The sequence below is a fragment of the Micromys minutus genome (assembly GCF_963924665.1).
Source record: "Micromys minutus genome assembly, chromosome: 14".
Taxonomy (NCBI): Eukaryota; Metazoa; Chordata; class Mammalia; order Rodentia; family Muridae; genus Micromys; species Micromys minutus.
Genome location: NC_137983.1, coordinates 38274269 through 38299376, shown reverse-complemented (window position 1 = coordinate 38299376; position 25108 = coordinate 38274269). Strand labels below are relative to the sequence as shown.

At 42.2% G+C, this 25108-nt stretch overlaps 2 protein-coding genes across 4 annotated transcripts; one reads left to right on the top strand and one right to left on the bottom strand.

Annotated features, from left to right (window-relative positions):
* Nucleotides 1-1548: 1548 nt before the first annotated feature.
* Nucleotides 1549-11337, top strand: TTI2 (TELO2 interacting protein 2; the record flags this gene model as incomplete). 3 transcript variants are annotated; one of them, XM_080928522.1, is made up of 8 exons in its annotated part: nt 1549-2542; nt 4098-4284; nt 4795-4887; nt 6046-6233; nt 6311-6454; nt 8764-8926; nt 10040-10145; nt 11255-11337. In XM_080928522.1, exons 1-8 carry the CDS (start codon nt 1893-1895, stop codon nt 11335-11337), a joined length of 1614 nt encoding a protein of 537 aa, XP_080784648.1. In that variant the 5' UTR covers nt 1549-1892. The 3 variants fall into 3 exon arrangements, with proteins under 3 accessions (XP_080784648.1, XP_080784646.1, XP_080784647.1); XM_080928520.1 differs by lacking the exon at nt 11255-11337 and adding an exon at nt 9829-9908 and having other exon boundaries at nt 10040-10181; XM_080928521.1 differs by lacking the exon at nt 11255-11337 and having other exon boundaries at nt 10040-10181.
* On the bottom strand, nt 10191-17678 carry MAK16 (MAK16 homolog). The gene is made up of 10 exons (XM_080928523.1): nt 17594-17678; nt 15726-15775; nt 15539-15648; nt 15397-15461; nt 15086-15237; nt 14043-14097; nt 12454-12528; nt 11189-11299; nt 10898-10963; nt 10191-10732 (listed from the first exon to the last, which is right to left on the bottom strand). Exons 1-10 carry the CDS (start codon nt 17606-17608, stop codon nt 10544-10546), a joined length of 888 nt encoding a protein of 295 aa, XP_080784649.1. The 5' UTR covers nt 17609-17678; the 3' UTR covers nt 10191-10543.
* Nucleotides 17679-25108: the final 7430 nt, after the last annotated feature.

Genomic DNA, 25108 nt, shown 5'->3' with positions numbered 1-25108 from the left:
TTCTTTCTTACAAGAAAGAGAGCATCTATCTACCCTGCCTTGCCTTTCCTCTGCTCTTTCCAGCGATCTACATATATCCCAGAGTTCCACGGTGTTAAACAGAGATTGCTCTTTTTTTTCCTCGATGCAGCTACATTGTGTGAACGCAGCTCCAAGGAGCTGCATTGTGTGGATGGACCGTGGTCAGTTCAGCCTGTCCTCTGTGTGTGGACATGGGCATTCAGGACACATTTGTTGCCTTGACCAAATTGTGCCAGGCACTAGAAGTAAAGGCCCAGCAGTCTCTGGCTTTGGGAGACTCAGCAAGAGATCTCAATAATACAGAGCATTTCTCAAGTCTAAAAGGACGTCTGGATCCACTGGATACAAAGGGCACATGTTATAGAGAAGAAACGTCCCACACAGTACAGACACAATAACCTCTTATTGAGCTGCTTTTGTAAGGGAAGGTTTCCTTTGGAAGTGGTTAACAGTGATTGATCAGAGTGCCACCCGTTGGTCAGAGTGGGGAAAGCCAAAAGAAAGAGGTCCCGAGTTAGAATTCAAATCTCCAGATTTCCTTGGAAGAAGAAATGTAAATTAACGCTGGTGCTGGAGCTAACACCTGCGGGACTTTTATGCTGATCAGATGCTGTTCTCAGCATTTATGCGCATCAAAAATTGTCCCCACAGTCCTAAGAGATGGGGACTATTACTATCTACATTTTTGCCAATACAGAAATTAAGACAGAGAGATCCAAGCTATTGCCATTTGCAAGAGGTTACACAGAGAAAAGAAGAAAGTCACACAGGCATCGCTAGCAGTTTAATTGCAAATACAGTAAGAAGCGCATGCCACAGAGCTGAAGGGTGACTCAGTAGTTAAGAGCATACTACACGGATATGCATGTGGACAAAGAATTTATACACAATGGAGTAATAAACACCTTTCTTAGGAAAAGATGCATGTACCAAAGCCATATGTAAGAAGCACAACTCTACTTCCAGTATAGCTGCCAAACCCTTAGCGATACTTAAAATGTATACCTGCAGTATGCCAGGCACAACACAATCCTGGTTTGAATAACACATAATATTTGGATCCTTTTAAGTTCAGGTCAGACGGGTAATGTGCCCAGGTCGTAACAAGGTTTGATGGGTGGCACATGTCACGCAGTAGCGTGAACACCCAATCATCATACTTTATGAACCAGAAAGGATCAGCCCTACTTCTTACCTTGAGAGCTATCAAATAAGTTGGACTAGTTTTACAGGGAGGGTGACTAAGATGCTACAGATCTATTTAGTTTCTGCATACAAAATCTAGTATAATTAGAAACTTCTACAGAGATTTTGCGTGAATTCTCTTGTTTCTACCCTAGCAAATGATGTCAGAAACAAATTTAGTGAGCGGACGCTTAATTATGCAAATATATCCTTTATAGCTCCACCTTTTTACTCTTTCTCTGCCGGACTGTTGCTTTTTGGCCGTAAAAAGGAGCGTTGCGGCTCCACCGCCGGAAGTTAGTTTTGCTTTACGGCAACAATGTAATCCAGGGCCGGGAAGTTGCTGGGTACGGATGATATACGGGCAAAAGCTGTAGATGTCGGGAGCTTTTAGGGCGTTACGGTTCAGTGGTTTTTCTTTAAAATTAACTTGTTTTTGAGTCTTAAGAAAGACAAATTTCGCCACAGGTTAGGAGCTTGAGGCTTTCACCATTACGAGGCCCCTTCTATACACCCACTTAACTGAGTGGATTGACACTCGATCCTTGCGTCACTGTGCATGGTTTTAGGTTAAATCTGTTCGTTGGGGGACTCCCAGCCCCGGACAACCTTCCCTCTGACACTCCAGACACCTGGATTTGGTCTCTGTCCCCGTGGGGAGCCCAGCCCACCCGGTGTGACTAGGAATGAAGCTTGACAGCCCCGAAGAGAAGTCGGGGGTCGGCTGCTCCCTGCCTACAGAGGTGTCTCCCCTCGCCCTCGAACAAGCCTTCTCCAAGACTCTGCACTGTCTCAGCCGCCAGGAGACATCAGGACAAGGCAGCGCAAGAAATGCCGCTCTTAAAGACCTCAGTGTTTTAATAGAAGCCGCCGAATGTGACAAATTATTTGAGGGGAGTGGGAGTGGTGGATCCCCCCGAGAGATGCCGGAGGTCCTGGGACAGGTGGCGAAAGCCCTGGAGAAGTTCGCAGCACCCAAGGAGAAGGCGGATGGAGGCGAAGAGCATCCCGAAGTGCCCGAGAGGGCAACTGAAGTTGGCTTACTATTTCTTAAACTGTTGGGGAAGGTTGAAACCGCCAAGAGTTCTCCCGTCTGCCCTGCATGGAAAACAGGCCTCCGCCACTTGTCGGGACCCATGTATATTTTTGCCGTCACACACAGATTAAAGCAGCCGTGGACCAGTCCAAAATCTCAGCATGTTGCTGATGAGGTGCTGTCTTTACTGCTTAGAGTTTCTGAGTGCAGTTCTGTGGCGAGATTCCTGTGTGGAGAAACTGAAGACGATCGAGGGAGATTTGCTTTGGTCTTGGGGCTTCTTAAATCCCATTTGAATAAGTGAGTATTGCACTTTTCACTTTTATCGGGCAGACCGAGTGTTGACATATAGATTTCTTAAGGACCAGAGCAGTTGTGGCTCACTAGAGATGAAGCAGTCAGGAGAGAATTCAAGATTAGAACTAAAGTCTTCAGATTCCATTTTCTCCACCTTGGGAAACTGGAAATTCTGACAATAGCCATGGAAATTGAAAATTCTGTTCCATTTATATGGAATCAAGTGTCTTATGCTAAGTACTCAGGGGTATTTAGAGAGGACCCAGTCTTTCAGTGTGAATTTAAATACAGGGACTTAAAACTTGCTCATAATTATTGGACAAGGTGGTTATTCTATAAGGAATGATACTTGAGATAAAATAGTGAAAACGATTTGTAGTAAGTGGATTGAATTAGATTGCTATCAGTTAATGTACTTGCTGTAAGTTTTGATTTGTTACTTTCAGTGTGCCCCCCCCAGCCAGGTCTTAATTTTATCTATATATTTTATTCACTTATTTTTGAGATAGGGTCTCACTGAGTACCCTTGGCTGCCCTGAAACTTTTATGTAGACCAGGCTGGTATGGATCTAACAGAGGTTGTTGTGCCTCTGATTTCTGCATGTGCCACCACACCTGCCCCTGTTTTGAGGCAGGTTTTCATGTAGTCAAGGATGTTGGCCCTGAATTTCTGATCCTGCTTCAAGTGCTGGGCTTACAGGCAAGTGCCCCAACATGCCTGGTGCATGCACTGCCATGGATTGAGCCCAGGGTTTTGTGCACGTAAGAGAAGCACCTTACCAACTGAGCTAGAGCCCCAGTCCTCTGGCTACGGAATGATGAAGTGAAATAAACTTGGACTTAAAGGGCTTTTAAACTAGTGCCTCTTTTTAAATTATTATTCAGACATGCTTACTTTATAGGCTGGCTTTGTATTTCCTATGTAATCTGTGTTGGCCTCAACTGTGAGAGATCCCCCTGCTTCAGCTTCCTCAGATACATATACCGGAGATTACAAGGGTGCACCACCATGCCCAGTTTAGTTCTCTTTGTATTGTGAATAGGACCAGGTCAGATAGCATCCATGAATCTTGTATTATTATTTGTAATTGAAGGTGATACACCTGTTATACAGTTACTGTTTGGAGAAGGTCGAGTCAGATGTACAAACTCCTTTTATGAACTCTATTTGACATTGTAGTGGTAAGACACCTTTACTCTTCTCTCTCCCTTCTCAGCACATTTCATGTCTCCCACCAACATGACCACCACTGACCCCACGGGTCTTTTACATAACGTAGAATGGCTACTATTCATTGGATAAGCTTATGTCACCCAAAGTTTGGGCAACTGCCAAGTGTATATAAGATATGTAGATTATTTGAATTCAAATCATAAAATGTATTTGAAAAAACCAAGAGTTGTATAGGAGATAAACATACATTGGTTTCATGTATATGTATAAAACCTGTTAAAGACAAGAGGAGGAGGAAGAGAAGAACTTCTTGTTAAGCTTCAACTGACTATTTTTGCTAACGCTGTGTCATTGACTTGGTGTGGTTTTCATATGTCCTTTCAGGGAAACCTGGAAGAAGAATCCTGCCATCAAACATGTTTTCTCATGGACTCTCCAACAAGTCCCTCAGCCCTGGCTGAGCCATCATCTAGAAAAGATTCTTCCCCCGTCTTTGCTCATCTCAGATGATTATCAAACTGAGAATAAAGTGCTGGGTGTCCAGTGTCTCCATCACATTGTGATTAATGTGGTAAGTGCCTCAGCTCCGGCCTGCACCGATGGGCAGCTGACTCACCTGTGGCTGCTCTTCATTTCCGATCTGTTTTTTTCTTTACACTTTTGTCTTTATAAGTAGCTTTCTTTTCATGTTAGGTCATGTAATTTGCTTATTTATATATTGTTTCCAAATATATCTTTTTCTTCCTGAACCTGGTAGAAATAGTATTGTGCCAGTAATATACTAAATAAAAGGGTAATTAATGAAGAAATAAGATCATGCTTCATTATTTTTAAAAATGTATAAAAAAAAAACAAAAGCACCTTTAGAAATTAGCAAGTAACTTTCAAGGGAAAAAAAAAAAACAATTCAAAAGAGTTTATAGCAAATGTACAAAATGTTACTGAAGATACTTTTTAAATTGGAAACTTGTAAAATCCTTGCAGAAGTAAAGAGTGGTTTACTGAATCTCATATCTAATTAAAGATGATTGACATTTTGTCCCTTTGGGGAAACTTTTAACTGCCTAGTTTGTGTTTGCAGCCAGCTGCTGACTTGCTGCAGTATAGCAGAGCCCAGGTCCTGTACCACGCCCTTTTCAATCACTTGTACACGCCAGAGCACCGTCTCATTCAGGTATGGGAAGATGGAGTCCTGACTGGGCTCTGCTGTCAGTACAGGTATTATGTAAGCAGGAACAGGTTAGAGCTGTTTTTCCTCTTGGAAAGTTAGGGCACCTGAAAAGGTGCTACCTGAGTGTCAGGCAGACATCCACCCTCCCGTACAGCCACAGAACAGCCTGGGTTTTATCTGAATGCGTGTAAACTACATGCCACTTGAGGGTAGACATATTTTTATTAAATGTTCTTCCTCTGTGTTGCTCCATGTGAACACAGTATTTGAAATCCCTTCTATGTCGATACCTAGTATCATTCTCCCAACAGACATTAACTGATGTCTAATAGGTGTCAGTGGTAGGTCCCCAAGCATAAGTGACTGAGAAAGTGTTTCTGGCTTGAAACTCCGTGGAAGACATTAATGTGAATATATATCTGTACATATATATCTGTGTATGTACAACACACAAAGGCTGATTGTGGCTTTAGGAGCTGTGGGAGTGGTGAGAGACACGTTTATGAAGTGTAAAATGCACTTTCTTAGGAGGGAGAAGAACAGTGGAAAGAGAAGAAACAAGCTATTGAAAGTTTTAAGCAATAGGTTTTCTTTGCAGTTGATATATGCAAGGCAAATGCATACTGAGCCTCTCCTACCCATTGGTCTGGTTTTTGTGACAGGGTCTGATTCTAGCCCAGGTTGCCCTGGAACTTATTGATCCTGGACAGTCAGTATTGGGATAGTGGATGCACAACGCCACAACCAGCAGTTCTCCCTTTCTTCTTTTCTTTTTGTGCTTTTAGTACCCTTAATATTTTGGGTACTGAGAATCTAGTTATTCTCCGATAGAAATTTTATTAACATGTTGGAAAAAGGAGATTTTTAAGATCCTCAAAACACCTAGAAAAGCCTGAGATTCCCAGAGTGCTAAGAGGGGATGTTTGGACACTGTGACTTCAGATAAAGCAGTTTGGACCAGCTTAGGTTCTGTGGAACAGTTTCCTGCAAAGTGCCCATAACTCGTATGTGTCACTCAGTGTACGGGAACTTAGTTGTGGCTATCTTTCAGAGTTCTGTGACATGCCCTGGGGACAGTACATTAGTGAAGGTCTTAGCAAAATCAGGGCTTTGTGAATGCAACTAAGTGAGCCATGGCTTCGTTTCACCCTTTTCTCACAGGCTGTGCTCCTGTGCCTCTTGGACTTATTCCCTGTCCTGGAGAAAGGTGTGCACTGGAAGGGAGATACAGCTCGAGCCACTACACACTGCCATGAGGTGCTACACCTGATCCTCACCCACATGGAGCCAGAGCATCGCCTTGTCCTCCGGAGGACTTATGCCAGAAACCTGCCAGCCTTTGTGAAGAAGTGAGTCACTGGGCTTCTGCTCTGGTCATATTCCTCATACTCAGCTTCTTAGCATGGCGTTTTCTCTTTATTTGTAGGTTGGGGATCCTAACTGTCCGGCACTTGAAGAGGCTGGAACAGGTTATCCTTGGTTATTTGGAAGTTTATGATGAACCAGAAGATGAAACTAGGTTGAAGATACTGGAAACCCTGAAACTTGTCATGCAGTATACTTGGCCCAGGTACAGCATCCAAGCTGACAGATGTGCTGAAAGGGCATGCCTCAGCTAATTCTGTATTCAGAATTTGCCGAGATATAAATATTAAGGACAATGTATCTGAACCCTTTTCACTTTATTTCTAGCATATACAGCTACTTGAGATGTTTACATTTGAACCCTTTTTATCCCTAGTAGTTTTAGGGTTTGTAAACAAATCACGGAGGCAGATCTCAGTAGGTTTGAGATCAACTTTAATCTATATAATGAGTTTCAGGTCATCCCGATGTATGATATAGATACATACATACAGACAGATAGACAGAGATAGGCACACGGTAGGGGAGGAAGAAAATCACAAAATAACAAATTTATGGTCATGTGTAGGAAAACATTACAAATTTTCTATTGCTGTGGTAAGATATTATAATGAAGGCAATTGACAGCAGAAAGTTTGTTTTGGGCTTACAGATTTAGAGTTTTGAGTCCATGACTATCATGCCAGCAGATAAGCAGGTGTGGCCATGGGGCAGTAGCTGAGAGCTCACATCTTGAGACAAAGAATGAAGGAACAGAAAATTAACTGGGAATGGCAGTTAAACCTTAACACTCACCACTAGTGTCACACCTTTTCCAAACAGTTCCATCATCTGAGGACCAGGTACTCAAAGATGAGCCTATGGGGTCCATTCTTGCTCAACATGCTACACAGATGGTCTGTATTTGCAGAGTGTAATTATAAGCTCTACCAAAATACTAAAGGCAAATTAGGGCTGGTGTAGTATGTGAGAGCATTTGCCTAGTATGTACCGCGGTACAGGTTTGAACATTATTACTGCTCCTCCCTAGAAAGGCAACTTCGAGGTGCTTCAATAAGCTTGTGTATGTTCATCTTACAGGTCTTCAGTCTAATTGGGAATGAACTGCTTCAAGGCAGCCATTCAACATTTGCCAGAGCAGTGATTAGCTTGCTAACTTAGGATATGCTTGTTGAGAAGACATCCTGTATGTGGCCTGAAGGTGTCAGGAGTAAACTAGAGCCTCAATTGTCTAGTCACCTAACAGCTGTCTTGCATGAAGTGGAAAGGTTAGCCAGAAAAGCCAGAGCCCTAACAATCTGTTTTGGAGTGTATTTTTTCTTGCAAATATACCAGCCATCAAGAAATTTGCCCCAATGACAAACTACTTGTAACTATATTGCATTTCCTCACCTGTTACTTTTGTCATCCACTACACTACAGGATTGACAGGCACTCAGTACCTCTTATTAGGCACATTAGCATTCAGAGATGAACAGATGTATAAGTGACAGAGTGAAGCTAATCTTATGTTGGGTAAAGATGCTAAGGAAGGATATAGGGAAGTTAAGGCAAAGCAAAGGAAGTGGTAGATGCAGCAGACTGTAATGAATGGGAATAGGGAAACACTGAACTGGATTAAAGATTTACGTATTTAGTATACTTATATATATACTAAATCCACTGTAGCTGTCTTCAGACACACCAGAAGAGGACATCGGATCCCATTACAGATGGTTGTGAGCCACCATGTGGTTGCTGGGATTTGAACTCAGGACCTCTGGAAGAGCAGCCAGTGTTCTTAACCACTAAATCATCTCTCCACTCCCCACTTAACAGTTTTGAGATAAATGATGGAAATGTTTTTGATAGTCATTTCTAGCCAGAAATATGGTTTGTTTTTATTTTCCACAGTACATGTTATTTCCACCTTTCATTAAAATTTAGTTTATAAAATGGACCAAGTTAAATCCTATGACTTAATGGCAGGATGTAGTCAGAATGTCATGTAATGTGTACCTTGTCCATTTCATCAAAAGGATTAACTTAAGAGAATAAACAAGCAAAGAGCCAAGAATGAGCTAATACTGACACTTAAGTCATCCTCATTCTCTTTTAAGGCAAGGTTTTGCTCTGTAGCAAAGTTCAAGTTCTGGATCCTCCTGCCTGTGTGCTAACTGCTGGGATCATAAGCACATGCCACTCACTCCCTGCAGACTCACTAAGTCCATGATTGTAGGCTGGTGACATCAAACGCTGGGAGGAATCAGGTTTCCTGTTACTGTTGGTTGTTGACAGGGTCTCACTGTAGCCCTGGCTGCTCTGAAACTGGCAGAGATTGACTGTTCAAATATTTTTGAACATCCCAACATGTGTATACAGGCAGTGTTGTAGAAATAATAGGAACTCTGAGGCAAACAATCTGCAGTCTGTGGTTTGGTCTTGTTTTCAGCAATGTGATAGCAAACATTTGACTTAAGTTTTCCAGATTTTAACATTCAGTTTGGAATATGAAGTTTTTCTTCTAAATTCCAGAATTACCTGCAGAGTTGTGGTCTTACTAAAGGCTCTCCTGAAACTGATATGTGATGTATCGAGAGATAGGATCCCCACAACTGAGGCTGCTAAGAGTGCGGTGCTCCAGGAAGCTACAGACTGCCTGATTCTCCTGGACCACTGTTCTCAGGGGCAGGTGAAGGTAAGGCAGCACCTGCAACCCAGTTTCAATTGGCTTAATTGTCCTAGGGAATGCTGGTGATTGGAATTTACTGCTTGTATGCCCTCCTAAATTGGACATGAGCTTAGAGGGTGTTAGGTCCTTACCTTAGTGTTCTCCAGGTCTGGTGCTGAGCTCTTAATGCTATTTAACCATTTACAGCAAAAAGAGGATCAGATGTTACGGGCATCAGAACAAGCCAAAGCCACAAAGATTTTATAAAATTAAGTTCTGAGACTGACAAATTCTGTTCTAGACGGAGTTAAAACCACTACTAACAAAGCCTAAAGAAATGATGAGGCTATCACCTACCAAGGAGTAATATTGTAATTGAGATACCATAACGTCCCCCTGGTGAGAGGGGCACTTGTTACAAGTTTGTTCACATTTTTATTATGAGTGCTGTACAGGTGAAGCCAATGTAGGGTGTCATTCCTCAAGCACAGCCCCACTTTCCCTTTCCGTGAGACAGGATCTCTCACGGACATGTAACTCTGCAAGCAGGCTTGGCTGGCCGGCCCAGCAAACCCTAAGGATCTGCTTGTTCATCCCTCCCCTGAACTGGGATTACCCGTGGTTTTCCACGATTACACAAAGCATTGGATTGAACCCAGGTCTTCAAGCTCATTCCACTGAGCTACCTCCATCTCCCACTTTCCATGTACTAGGAGATTTTCCTTTCATAGTCCACAGAATTCTCAAGACCATAGTTCTGTGGTATCTGAGTATATTTACATTTATTTTAAAGACTAATTTCTCATTTTTACCACAATTATAAGTCTCTTAAGAAATCCACACCCCAACATATGCAGTCAGAGCATGGCCTGCTGCTTCCCCGCTATCTGTCCACTGTACCGCAGCTCCTGTATCGGGCACTTTTCTAGCCAAAAGATCCAATGGAAATTGTTTTGGCTAGAATGGAGGAGGTTCTTCCAAGCCAGCCGGCTACAAGCATGGGACAGTTGTAAGTAACATCTGTTCTGGTGGAGGCATTCTCCCCTAGGCCATGCATTCTCTCATCTTTTGAGTATGGAATAAAAAAGGCTGTGGGGAAACGGGTCTTACAGACAATGCCTGTTTGCTCTCATGTTTCAGAGTCTTCTGGCTAAAGTCGCCCTATCCTGTGAAGACAGCACAGTGGTGAGCTGCGTCAGGAAGGTGCTGCAGGGCTCTGCAGATGCTCCTGTCGATGGCACTGGCCATAACTAACCAGCTGCTCTTGTCCCATCGTATGGATGGAGTTATGGGGGGGAAATTCTATTTTTGTATTAAAATATTGTAAGTTGAAATTTTTATCTCCTCCAGTTTGTTCACATAAAAAAAAAAACAATCAAAATACATTTCTAAGTAAAACTTGGGAGGAGAGGATTCAGCATTTGTAATTTAGAACTATCTCCAGCCAGTGCCATTCAAGTCCAGGAACTCATCTGTTAGGATCCTTAAGCTCTGGCTGTCACAGCACATGTTATAAAAATACTCCTTCCTATGCACTCCAGAGTGCTGCTCCACTGAAGTGACATAAATATAAATACTTTAGGAAACAGAAAAAGAGCACAGCTGCACGTGTCGACTGTTTCAGGATAAAGGTACGGTGGGAACTCATGTGGTTTTGGCTTTGGCCATGGGCTCTGTCTCCCGTTCATACTCTATTTCCACATAGGCCCGTTTTTTCCGCAAAGGTCCTTTCAAGGGTGCTTTGCCTTTGTGTTTAGCCTTATGAGCCTCTTCTTCATTGGAGGATCCATCATCCTGGTCTTCCTCACTGTCAGTATTCAGTTTATCCATATCCTAGTATGTAGAAACAGAAAGTCAGACCAGGAAAATGCCAAACCTCTCCGGCACCCATCACTCCGCAGCTGCTTCATAACCACGCATCTGTTCATCCGCTCCTATGTTCAGATCCCTCCCCTCCCTGCTGAGGCCACAAGCCATTCTTTGTCCCACAGGGCTCACCTCAAAGTCACTCAGGTCACTCTCCTCTACCTCATCATCCTCTACAAACTCTCTTTTCCCCATATCCTAGAAGGAAACAGTTACTGGGTTAGAAAAAAATACACACACAGTGACCAAAACCTCAAGGTGAACTCTCAAGGTGAACACTTATAAATTAAAAAGAAAAATTAGGGATGTATGTAAAAGTCAACACAGCTACAAAAGGTGAAGAAATAATGTTGCCCCTGAATTACAAGAAAATGTGCTGTTCTGCAGGTCACTACATTTCAAAACAAGGCAACTCATACTCACCTCTTCTTCCTCTTCCTCCTCCTCTTCTTCATCTTCAGAGTCACTTTCTGCTTCCTGTTTCTCTAGGGCCTTGTCGAAGGCATGGATGGGGAAGTTGTAGATGTCGCCATACTGAAGAACAAACACAGACCACCTTTAACTATGCTTGAGTATCACACTTTCCCAAGTTGCTCTGGTCTACAACATTATTTATCACCAGGAGCCAAGTAAGAAAACAGTGATGAGCTATATTACTATACAGTTTTCCAGCCTAGGTACAGAATGTTTTTGACATTAACAATCTAAGCTGAGAAGCAACTATAACATTTTTTTAAAAGAGACTTGTTTATTTTAAAGAGAAATACACAGAAGCAAAAGCTCTAGGTATTGAGATTGGGGTGGAGCTCAACACATATGAATTCTCAGGTCCAACCCCAACAGCATATACACCTGACCCAGGGACAGACACTTAAAATCCAGCATAGCTGGAGGTAGGACAATCAAGAATTCAAGCTCATCTTCTGCTACATCTTTGGAATCTGAGGCCAGTCTAGGATATCATTAGTTATGGTCTCAAAACAACAACATAGGGAGTGGGAGAGGTTCCAAAATGAGTGAGATGCTGAGTGGCTGTCTATGCCAAGGACCCCAGAGCCAGACTCCAAACAGCAAAGCCTCCTTCCCAGGGATGGCAAAGCCAACATCTGGTCTGTGTGCAAATGTTGACAAGGTGTACAGAAAATGTGCCATAGTTCAGCCTCCCCTAGTATTCCCTGAAGTCTGAAGTATCCCCACTAGAGATACTGCCACTGAAATTAACTAAACCTGCCTCCTTAGTTACCTACAGTAAACCACTCCCTTGCTCAGCTGTATGCAATAACCTGCTTCCCTGAGTTGTCAGCTCTGTATAATAAAATGCCGACCTTCCAAGAGACTCAGCTATCTACCTGTCTTTTCATTCCCTTGCTGCCCTGAGTCAGGTCTGTCCCTGGAGGTTATGCATGGACAGGGGAAAACAAAACAAAAAACCCCAGAAAACCACAACCTATGACTGTCATGATGCTTGTATACAGAACTGTTAAGCTTGGAAACACCAACTAGAGACAAAGGCCAAGGGAAAAGTCTCATCAGGAAGATAGATCTACATTGACTTGCTTTATTCTGTGGACAGATTAGGGTGGGAAGGCTGGCTATTTGTGATGTGTTTAAAAATAATACATTTTTCATATTTCCTAGCAGGTTAGGTTACAAGAAAACACTTGTCCTAACACTACTTGCTTTCTCACCGTATCTTGTTTCAGTCTCTCCAGTAATTCCTTCTCAATAGCATTGTCCAGCTGGGCAGCTATTAATGCTTTTTCCTGTAAAAAAAGACCAAACCGATACTCCATTAGGATTCATTTTCCAACCTGTATACATATAATTACCTATTTTTAATAATGGTATGATGTGATTATGCTCCTAGTAAGACTAGCCTTTCTAGCAGATTTACTTCTACTTTCTCTTTCAAAGCCCCTTGGGAGCTTTCCAATTACAAGTTCTCTTCTATCATTTGCAAAAATGTATCAAGTAAATAAAACAAAAATAATTCTTACAACTTTAACAATAACACTCTGAATTTGTAACAAACCCTTGGTAGATATACTACACACATCTGCTCAGACACATTTAAGAATGTCAGATGCACAGAAGGAGATGGCTCAGTGGGTAAAATGCTTGACTTGCAAATATGAGGACCTGAGTCTTAACTCCCAGAACACACGTAGAAAACCAGGCATGATGGCATACACCTGAAATTGTGCCAATGGCCAGAGAGGAGGCAGAGGTAGGTGGATCCCTAGAGGCTTGTAGAAGAGATCCTGGCCTACAGGATTCCAGCCAGTAAAAGATCTCCTCTCAAACAGAAAGAAGGAACCTGAAGACTTTCACCCAAAGCTGTCTTCTGATTTTCATATGTACTCTATCCAAGCTTTTGTGCATTGCATACACACTAAGAAATACATTAAGTGAAAAAAAAAGAAAAGAAATACATTAGGTGAATAAAAAAGAATTTCAAAAAGATATGAGAGGAGAAGGTCTCTAAATTGTCTGCAAGAATGTTTTAGAGTTAGGGAATACGGGAACTTACTAGCTGGACTTGAATAAAAATGGGTGTATAATTATCAAAGAATAAAAAATTCACAGTCACTGGAGTCTCCAGTCACATGAGCTGTGTGTGGTGACGCACACCTGTAATCCCCGGGCAGCTTAGGTCACACAGCAAGAGGCTGTCCTGGACACCAATGAAATAGTAAATTTGAGACAAAGCTCCATGTAATTAGTGAAAATAAAAGTGCCAGAGATTGAGAGGTGCTCCTTAAAAGGACAAGTGGGGGGCATCCTCTTCCCGCATACCACCGCCTTTAGTAACCATGCACCATCACCGTCCTCTAGAAACCAAACCACCCAGTCTACTGCAGAGCAGCTTAATCTGCGATCAGTGTATCCAGTTTTTTGTTTTGTTAAAAGCAAACAAAAACAATCTCACAATCAAACCCCTCAATTTTCTAAATAATATAACCAAAACAGCTATAAGGCTAGATATTGTCTAAACTCTGCTGAAGGTAATGTAAGTATGAGACAGGCAATGTCAAAAACCTAAATTATGAGATGTTTTGATTTGAAGACTTTTAGGTAGAGTTGTCTAAGACACTCTTTTTATTATATACAAACACCCCAGAGTACCAATTTTCACCCTTCAGTGAAAATCTTAAACATCTGAAGACACAAAGAGACCAACTGTCCCATTAGGGACTCATTATTATGAATCCATGGAAGAAACAACTTTCTCACATGACAATATTGAAGCCATGTAAATATCAGAACAGCATGTTACCTCTCTTCGTTTTTCCCTTCGTTCAACCTTCTTACTCAAAGGAACAAGCTTCTTCCTAGCAGAATAATAAATTAGAAAATTCAAGTTCATTTTAAAGATAATCAGAACTGATTTCAGCTCAGATCCACACTGTATGTAAGTTCCTAGATCCTCAGGCTGCTTGTACAGCTCAGGGACTGAACCCTTGCCCCGCACATGCCAGGCTCTAGGTTTGGTCTCAGATGTGCATTTGCATGATGGCCACACAGTTTTCTACAACCCGGGTAGCAGCTCACATCAGTAATTCAGCATGGAGGGTGAGGCAGAGGGATCACTGAGTTGAAAGCCACATAGTAATTTCCGGGCCAGCTTGACTGCAGGGTGAAATGTTGTCTTAACCCTGTACCAAAAGTCAGATATTTGAATACATATATATTTTTAAGACTTACTTATTTTATGTAGGGTATCAGGTCCCAGTTCCAGATGGTTATGAGCCATCATCTGTATCAATTGCTAAGAACTGAACTCATGACCTCTGGAAGAGCAGCTACAGGCCTTAACCACTGAGCCATCTCTCTAGCCCTTTGACACATTATTTTAATGTGGCCATTTTTGTTTTCTTTAGGTTCACTATAGTAAAACCAATGCTTCAATGAACAAAGAAAAAATGAATTTTCAAAAAAAGGATTCACATCATCTTTAACAATCTCTTTTATTTAGTCTCAATAAAAAAGCCTTCATCCTTACACTCCTTAAAAAAAGTGTTCTATTAGCCCTGTGGGTTTCATATCATTAATTCTTTTCAATTACTGAGTGCAGTTTATACTGTTAATCACATTGTAAATCTTTTAATTTTAGCTTTTCTTAGGGAACCACACAGAATTTCCAGGTAGGCTGGTTATCACATATTCTGTTTTAAAATCCTGCAGGACCACTGGACACGCCAAAGCTTTTCTAGGCATATCATCAAAGATTAGTCATAGCTGAATTTAGGAGGAAACATGGCTTGTGACATGTGCAGAAAAAGTAACAGACAGACTGAACAAAGGCACGGGCGGCCTTACCTTCGCTTCAGTGTAAGTTTTCTAATTCGAATCAGGTACTGGGTGATCTTGGTAAACCTCTGTTTACATTTGTGTCGGATAAAGCGGGGCCAGTAAATCAAATTTTCATCTATTTGTTCTAAGGCTTTCTCATAGTTTTTACTAAGCCGTACCTGTGGAACAGAAACAAGGACATGATGGGGAAGGGCAAACCAAATTAGGTCTTCCCTGTCCACCCTGATTAACGAGGGTGGCTTTGAAGTGCAGAGATGGCCTACGTGGCATTTTTGCTTTTGCCCAATGGTCACTTCAGTTTCTTCACTGAATCTTACCCGTTCCCAGAGACGCCGAGGGAAAGCCGCTCGCTCTATAACCTTCATGTACAGGTAGCACTGTCCTGAGAAGGTAAACAGCTTCATTAGTATTTACAGAGACCAGGAACATCCTGTATAAACTACTGTGTAATTTCCGTACCTTTCTCTTCTTTAATGGTAGCATACTGACTATTTGCCAGGGGACAGGACGACCGATTACACAGACCAGTCAGACTATATTCATTTCTGCAAAAGCCCTGAGTCTTGGTTCTAGGATGAAAGGAAAGAAATGTTTACAACCAACAGGGCAACTAAATACATTTTGGGCTAGGCTGCAATATACTCACCTTATTTTGAAAGAACAAAATTGTTTGTTTCCTAGTGTATTCCAGATAACCTGCAAGACAGAATGAAAGCCCTTTTGCTCTGGCCCCAAAGGCACCCTTTAGTCTGAATCCTTGCTCAGCACGTGCAAAGCCCTCAATTTCGTCTCCAGCACCACCACCAAAATACAAACACGAAAGATGATGAGGACCATGACAGAGCACACTGCAGCCATGCCTCAGTGAGGAGAGGGTCTTTAGGGAATGAAAAGAAGTAGCTATCTTTTAATAGGTCTCAGTTGTTCCCTTTATGCCATAAGATGTATTCATATTTTCTTGTAAACAAAACCAAAGAGAAAAACCTAAATGCAGATATGATAACCACACCCTATTACTCAACAACAGAAGTTCATTAATAGTTGGTAACTATTTTCCCAGAATTCTTTTCAATAGTACAATCCTAGCATCTGCAGCATGCCCTTTTATATAGTGTTAACAAAATGAGTCCCATCACATTGACATTGTAACTGTTCTCGCAGGTGTTCATTATCCATTGTCCAAATCAGCTCAGTACTAGATACTTATATATACTACTACAACCACCATAACTTTATTACCTTTAACTACTTATGTGTTCTGTATTCTAAAGTAATGGCACTACCCTCTCCAAGCCCTGACATCACAAACACTCGGGTGTTTTCTGGATGCAAGTAGTGCTTAAAACTTGATACCGAGTGAGGTGGAAAGTATATGTAAGTAGTGCATTACTTTGTAGTCACCGAGAGCCATATATGGGTGTGTGAGAGCATAAAGGTCTCTAGAGGAATTGCACTGAAGAGCTGAGAAAGACTCTAGGACAGTCAATGGCAAAAAACGAAGGGCCAAAGAATAACACACACGGTGGGGATTAAACAGCGGGATCGTGGGGGTAGGAAACAAGAAGCGAAGTGGGGATATTGTTCGGGTTCATGGCTTTCACACCTCATTTGGTCCTTTTTTACTGAGCACCAGATGTATCTGTGCATCCCACTTAGCATCTCTAAAAGGATCCTAGGGGTGAACACACCCAACTGCAACAGTTCTTCGCTCGTCTAAAAAATATAACATTCTCCCCGGTTCCCCTTAAAAACGACCTGAAATCATTTCCTTCAAGAGTCCACGTGACCTTGCCCGGGCAAGTATGACAAATTTCTCTCATTCTTTTGATTCCTGTAACAAGTCCCATTGGTGCCCTCTATATCCCTCTTCTCTTATCTCCCATTCCCAATCTTTGGGTCTTTAGTCCAATGTGACTGGTCTATCTGCAATGGTCTCTCTTTTTTCCATTACTCCTCTTTCATAGTACCGTTTACCACGCAAATGCTTCGCCTATTTATTCTCCATTCCCAGGGGGCTCTTGAGAGCAGAAAGTTTTTTCCTCCCGTCTTTTGCCCAACTGTTAACAAGCAATTACACGGTGCCTACACCAGTCAGATACCTGCTATGTTCTTACAACTCCTGTAAACAGAAGGTGGTTTTACTTCGGAAATTACTATTCGGGCACAGTAGAGCAAGGGAAAGAATGCCTAACATAGGAAAAGTAATAACGCTCATGGAGGAGTTCCTTAAACATGGAATTTAAAACATCCCATTTCTCCCGCCTTGCAAGTCCCGAGACAACTGCCGTTCAGATGGCAACTGGCACAAGGGGCTTTCCTGCTAAGCACCAGGGACCATGGAAGCCGATCCGGTGGGCTGCCCTGGTTTTTTTAAACTCGCGTGGGAACCCACTTTGTGGCTCCGGAAGTCTCGTAAAGCCGAGAAACCAGGAGACAAACGGGCCAGCTGAGTGTGCGGGACTGAGTGAAAAGCCGCACAAACCCCGGGGCGCCAGAGCAAGAGAGGGAACTCACGTCATCCGACTGCATGGTGCCGGCCGGTCTGCTCGCCGCCTTAGGTAGGACCCAGAAAAGCAACCACGCTTCTTCCGGGGAACCACTTCCGGAGAGCCGCTAACCTATCGCGAGAAAGTCGCAATTTTCCCACAAGCCCGTGACGTCTCAGGGCGCCAATGAGCGTGCGCACTTTCGCGTTCGCCTGGTTCGCGGCTAGTTCCCCTCCTGTATCATTTGCCCTAGAGGCTCAGATAGTGCCTTGTTCTGCTTGGTATGTCTCTGGCTACTTATGTGGACTCGCTCCAAACCTCTAAAAAGTGGGGTTTCCTCTCTAACTGAAGGCGCGCTCCCGAGGCCCCACTGTGCACGCGCGGGGACTTAATGCTAATTGCCGTCCCATTTCTGTGCTGTGGCTGCGAGCCTGTAAGGCCAGAAGCTGTCAGCTCTTACCAGCCCGCGGTAACTTCTCCATTCTCACTTTGAAATACACACTGTATTATCATTAAAATAAAACAACAACAAAAGCAAAGGAAAAAACCGTGTATGCGTGTGACCCTAAAACGGGCAGATTCTCCTGTCCCTGCCTTGCTTCTTCTATAGGAGTGCTAGGGATCAAATTCAGGTTACCAGGCTACAGATCTTCCCGAGCCATTATCCAGGCCTGAGAAAAGTGCTTTTAAAAGGTCATCAGGAGTAATAATGAGGTTTTGTTTCACCGGTTCTCCCGCCTGAAAGCCATTAAGTAGTTCAAGTGATTTTGACGCTGTTCCAGTGTGTCTAGAGATAGGACAATAAAGAGGGAAAATGTTCTACACCCTCAAGGTCCTTACTTAGTAATGGGATTTAGAAAATTGTACCATATGCCGTATAATGTAATGTTTAAGTACTGCCAAATGTTGTAAAAACAACGAGGCAGCTGTGAACCCTACATACCACTGTCAGCTGTTGGGGAGGTTTGTTCAGGAGCTTGAGACCAGCTTGAGTATTATAGGGAGGCCACGTCTCGATGCTGATGACGGCGATAGGAATGATGATAAAGCAAAGCCGGCTTTTTAAGCGAGGTTTCTTGGGAGAGTTCTGTAGAAGTGATAACTAGACAGAGAATCTCAATGAGGTGATGCAGTAAGTCAGAGCATCAGGGCGTGTGTGCCTTTGAAGGAAGGATAAAAGGCAAATAATGTAGAGTCCTACAGTTAAGGAGATGCTTGGAGTGAAGACGAGCAAGGGGGAAAGCGTGGGCTAGAGAACGGAGAGCAAGAGGAAAGATCAGTTAGGAAATAAAACCAGGAGGAACCCGGACCCAAAGTATATGCAGCCTTGTACTTGATTTTTGCTGTAAATGTGTCGGGGGGGGGGGCGTCTTTTAAAAAATCCTAGTGGCTAGATTGCATGTCTGATCAAACAGTAGTAGAATATGGCAGCATGGTATTGCTTCCCTCAGAGCTTTCAAACTGAGTGTAGGTGCAACCAAGAGTGTGGTTGGCCTTGTGTGTGTGGTTTAGGAAACTCAGTGCCTTAATCATGCTAGATGAAGTTCTACTGTTGAGCGACACCTGTAGCCCTGTCTTGAGTTATATCTGATGGTCTAATTGCTTTTTGAGACAGAATGTCACTATGACACAGGCTGTATAGCAGCCCAACCTGTGAGCAATCCTCCGGCCTCCCCACCTTCTCTACTACAAATGTGAGCCCTAATATTGAGCTGTGAATAATTTTAAAAGGTGGTGGCATCCACCTCCTTTAAGGAGAAAAGTATACTTCTATAAAGCACCATTTTTTATTTTTACTGCTGCTGCCAGTTCCCGAGTATCACTCCGAGTGTATTACCTCAGAGCCGCGGGCCACCCAACATTATATGTTAAATTCTCAAACCACAATACCTCCAAACAATAAATTCACTGCCAATTAATAAAGATATAAACCGCCCACCTTGACAAGATAAAATCGATCTAGTTCACCATTCTCCTCTGCCATCTCCATCTTGATTCCTCCTCCTTCCTCCTCTCCCACCTTACAAAAACTTTGTCCCCGCCCCACTCTCTACTGTCCAATCATATATCTTCTTGACACCAACCTGCAAGCCACTTCAGGTTCTCCCAAGTTTGGTACAGGCCCAATCCTGTCATTGGATTAATTATTTAACGCTCTGCATCCATAGTATGAAAAAAAAAAAAAAATGCAGCCTTAGTTTGGCTGCTGCTGCGGAAGGTGGAAACACCTCTCCCTGTAGATAAAGAGGTGTGGAGCATGGTCTGGAGCAGCATAGCATCTGAGCTAACTCACAGCAGGTAAAAGAGACAAAAGCAGGCAGATCCACACAATAAAGTCAGGGTAGGAGCCTCTACTGATAGATACAGTCTAAAGTTCAAAATGTCACATTTTTTTTTCCTTAAGGATACTCTGTAGGTTTTTGCTTGATAATAAGTAGGAATATCCTTAATAATTTAAGATATAAATACCCATCAACCTTGAGTTTATAAAAAGAGAGAGTGTAGGTATATTTATTCACAACACACACACACACACACATTTCTGTCGTTTTTGTTGTTGTTGAAGACCAGTTATAGTCCGTGGTGATCTGATAGGATGCATGGGATTATTTCAATCTTATTGTATTGGTTGAGGCTTGTTTTTGTGTTCAATTATATAGTCAGTTTTAGAGAAAGTACTGTGAGATGCTGAGAAAAGGGTATACTCTTTTGTTTTAAGGTGAAATGTTCTGTAGATATCAGTTAAATTCCTCTGGTTCATAACCTCTGTTAGGTTCACTGTGTCTCTGTTTAGTTTCTGTTTCCATGATCTGTCCATTGGTGAGAGTGGGGTGTTATAGTCTCCTACTATTATTGTGTGAGGTTCAATGGGTGTACTTGCATTTGGGGCATAGCACATGGACCCCAATGGAGAAGTTAGGGCAAGGACTGAAGGAGCAGAAGGGGTTTGCAACCCTATAGGAAGAACAACAATATCAACCCAGACTCCTACCCCCACAAAGCTCCCAGGGACTAAATCACCAACCAAAAGAGTACACATGGGACAACGCATGGCTCCAGCTGGATATTTAGCAGAGGATGGCCTTATTGGGCATCAGTAGGAGGGGTGCCCCATGGTCCTGTGGCAGATCAATGACCCTGGGTAGGGGAGTGCTAGGGCACTGAGGTAGGTGTGAGTGAATGGGTGGGGGAACACCCTCATAAAGGAACGAGAAGGGGGAAGGGTTAGGAGTTTGTGGATCAGAAACTGGAAATCGAGATAACATTTGAAATGTAAATTAATAAAATAGCTGATAACAAAGAAAATAAAAACATAAAAAACCCAGATGAACAGTATTCCATTGTGTAAATGTACCACATTTTTTAAATCTATTCATCTCTTGATGGACATCTGGGCTGTTTCCAAGTTCTATTATGAATAGATCAGCAGTGAAAATGGATGAGCAAGGGTCTTTATAGTAGGGTATATAGTCTTTCTGTATATTCCTTAGACTGTCATAGCTGGATCTTGAGGTAGATCTAATCCTAGCTACCTGAGGAACTGACACATCAACTTCCATAGTGGCTGAACAAATTTGCATTTCTACATTTTCCCCCCAAAGATTTATTTATTTAATATGAGTACACTGTGGCTGTTTTCAGAGAGACCAGAAGAGGGCATTTGATTACATTACAGATGATTGTGAGCCACCATGTGGTTGCTGGGAATTAAACTCAGGACCTTTGGAAGAGCAGTCAGTGCTCTTATCCACTGAGCCATCTTTCCAACCCCCTCATTCTACATTTTTGACAGTACGAGCTGCCATTTGTTTTATTGTTCTTGGCCATTCTGACTAGTGTAAGATAAAATCTTGAAGTAGTTTTGATTTGCATTTCCCTGGTGACTAAAAACATTGAACATTTAAGTGCTTCTCCGCCATTTGTGTTCTTTATCCATTGAAAGCTCTCTATTTAGTTCTGTACCCCATTTTTAATTGTGTTAGTTTTCTTGATTTCAGGTTCTTAAATTTTATCAACCCACTATCAGATGTGTAATTGGTAAAGAGTTTTTGCCATTCTGTGACCTACCACTTTCCCTAAATCGTCATATCCTTTGCCATACAGAAAATTTTGAGTTTTATGAGATCCTTTTATTATTGTCTTAGTGCAGGTGGTCATCCCAGCTTTTTGTGAGCCACAGCCTTCAGGCCTGAGAACCTGACTGCAGCTCCCTGATGCACAGATTTTTCTTAACATGGCTCCTTCCTTGACTCACCCAGTGGTGAGAATCCCATTCCAGGGCTCAGTGGGTAAACATGATTGCCATAGACTTTAATGACCTGAGTTTGATCCCCAGGACCAATGGAACGAAAGTACGGACTCCCACAGTTCGTTGTCACCCGTCCCCAAGTCCATACACATACACTTTGGCATGCCTGTGTTCCATCTCCCACCACAGTAAATACACGGATGTGATCTATATTTTTAAAAGGTATGAAAACACCCACAGCATTATTCTTTTAGCTTAGGACTGCCTGGGCTATCTCAGGAATTTTGTGTTTCCATTTGAGTTTTATGATTGTTTTTCTACTCCTGGCATGGGAATTTTAAGCTTGTGTTAGATTGCTTTCAGCAGGATGGTCATTTTCCCAATAGTCTACTTGTCCATGAGCATGGGAGGATTTCTCATCATTCACTGTCTTCCTGGACTTCTTTCCTCAGAGCTTTGAAGTTTTTGTCATAGAGAGTCTTCACCTCCATGGTCAGGTTTACAATGAGGTATTTTATTTTATTTTGGGTGCTATTGTGAATGGAATTTTTCCATAATTTCCTTCTCAGTGTATTTGTCATTGGTTTTGCACGTTGATTTTTTTTTTATTCTTCTAATTTGTTGTACGTGTTATCTTGCTCAAGGGGTTCTTGTGTAGACTTTTGGATCTTTTGTTTCTTCATGTAGTGCATATCATCTGCATATAGCAGTATTTTCACTTGTTTTCCTACTTGTGTTCTGAATATTTCTTTTATTTGCCTTATGATCTGGCTATGATGTTGAGTCTATACTGGATAGGGGTGGGGACAGTGGACAGCTCTGTCTTGTTTCTTATTTCAATATGATTGCTTTGAATCTTTCCACACTTTGGATGATGTTGATTATAGAATTGTCATATATAGCCTTTATGATGTTGAGGTATGTCCCTTCCTGTCCTATTCTCTCTAAAAATTTTTATCATGAAGGCATGTTGCTGTTTTCTCAAATGCCTTTACTGCTTCCATTGATATGATTATTTGGTTTATGTCTTTGGGTTCATTTATATGATTTATTACCCTTGTCAATTAGTATATGTTAACCAATCCCTGCATCTCTGATATAAAGCCAAGTTGATCATGTGAAATATCTTTACCTCGTATGTCTGTATTTGGCTTGTAAGTACTTTGTTGAGAGTTTTCACATCTTTGTACATCAGGGATATTGGCACACACTTCTCTTTTGTTGTATCTTTGTCTGGTTTTGGTGTTGGATTCATAGATAGAGTTTGGAAGTGTTTTTTGTATATCTATTTTGTGGGACAAGTGGCAAAGCATCAGTTATAGTTCTTTCTCAAAGATCCGATAGAATCGTTCTGTAAATCGACACTGGACATGGCCTTTTAAAGCCAGGGAGAGAGGAGCCCTAATTTACTGCTGATGGAAGTATAAACTTGCATAGCCACCCTGGAAATCAATGTAGAGAGTTCTCAAAAAGCTGAATCTAGATCTTACCATCTGTCCCAGCTGTGCCACTTCTTGGCCAGTGCCCAGAGGACTCAACATTCTACTCCACAGATACTTGTTCAGCCATGGTCGGTACTGCTGTGTTTACAATAGCTAGGACATAGAAGCAACCTAAATGTCCTTCAGCTGATGAATAATAGATATATTTGGCCTATTCATATGTACAATGGAATCATATTCCATTGTAAAGAAAATGAAATCATAAACTGTGCAGGTAAATGAACTAGAATATATTCTATTGAGTGAGGTAACCCAGACACAGAAGGACAAACACTGCATCTTCCTTCTTATTTGTGGATCCTAGCTCTGGATCTTTAGATGTGTGTACATAACCCCAAGTCACAGCAGAAACTAGAGAAGTCAAAGGGATGGAGACAGGGAGAGGAGAGAGCGCTGTAGAGGGGGGGGCAGTAAGACATAGGTGCTAAGAAGAGAAATGGGATCTAACTGGGAAGCGGGTTTTGACAGTTTGAGTGGATTTTTGAGGTTTCAAAAGCCACATACCATTCCCAGTTCATTCTGTCTATTTCCTGCCTGGGGCTCTCAGCCTTCAGCTCGGCTCCAGCCGCTTCCCAGCCTGCCGTCTCTCTCAACCATCCTACACTACAGTTCTGTGGAATGGAATAGTAATAGCAATGGAAAAGTAAAAAAGACAGTGACCAGGGAACCTTTTTAAGCCTCTTTATCATTTACTTTTCTCATCTGTCAAATGGGGACAGTAAGAAAACTTTCTTCTAAGAGTAGAGGTGAACACTCAATGCTAGGATCCTCATGAAACGCTCAACAGAATTGCCTGACACATAAACATTGGAGCATGCCTGGGATTGATACTATTACTTAGAATGGAGAGCCAAATGGGAATCCTGGTCACATGGAAAAGGATTACCATGTCACTTTTCTTGCTGTCCAAAACACCTACAACAGTGTCCATGTAGACCAAAATGTTGTGTTTGAAGTAGTTTGGAGCAGATGGGGGTTTCCTGAAGATTGAATTGAGGGAGACCTCAGGTGTGATAGGCCAGTTCTCTAAGACAAAGCTATGTTCCCAGCCTGCACATGCAAGCACTCAGAAAATTGTCTCACCATGTTGCACTGAGTGCTGACTTGTAACTTGCCGTGTAGTTCAGACTGGTCTTGAACATCCATTCCTGTTGCCTTGGCTTCCTGAATAACTGGGGTTATAGATCTTTACCACTAAAGCAAGGCTCGGCTGCTAAAGTATTTTGAAATAATTAACTTGTTCTCTTTAAGCCTTGTTTCCCACAACTGTAAAACCCTGTCAACCAAAAAAACACAATCCCCCAAATCCAGTTTAGTCTAATTTAATTCACAAGTCCCAGTGTGGTTTCTGTACCTAAGTACGCAGCACTTGGCCTTTTAACAGGCTTCTAGATCCTGCTGACTGAATTTGGGTGTGTTTTCTGAAGGGTTGGGCACCGTGTATGAGACCTGGAACTGCCTCAGTCCCAGTGGGCCACCTGCTCTGAGCAGTGGAAGTCACATCTGTTGGTCAGTCAGAATCAGTGGGCACATTCTTTCCAAGGAGAAATAGCAACTATTCTGGCAAAAGGGGTCTTGTTGAATACATGTTTTGTTTGGTTTTTGGCTTTTGTATTAGTGACTCTGATTAATGCTGAATGAATATTTCAAAAAGACTTGTTAGAATGTTATTATTTGAAATGAAAAGAACAATACATTATTTTTTTCCTTGTCTTTAAGAAGGACCTTAGACTGTCCTTCTGGATCGGAGAAGTGGAAGGATCCCAGTGATAACACCAGAGAAAGATTTGCT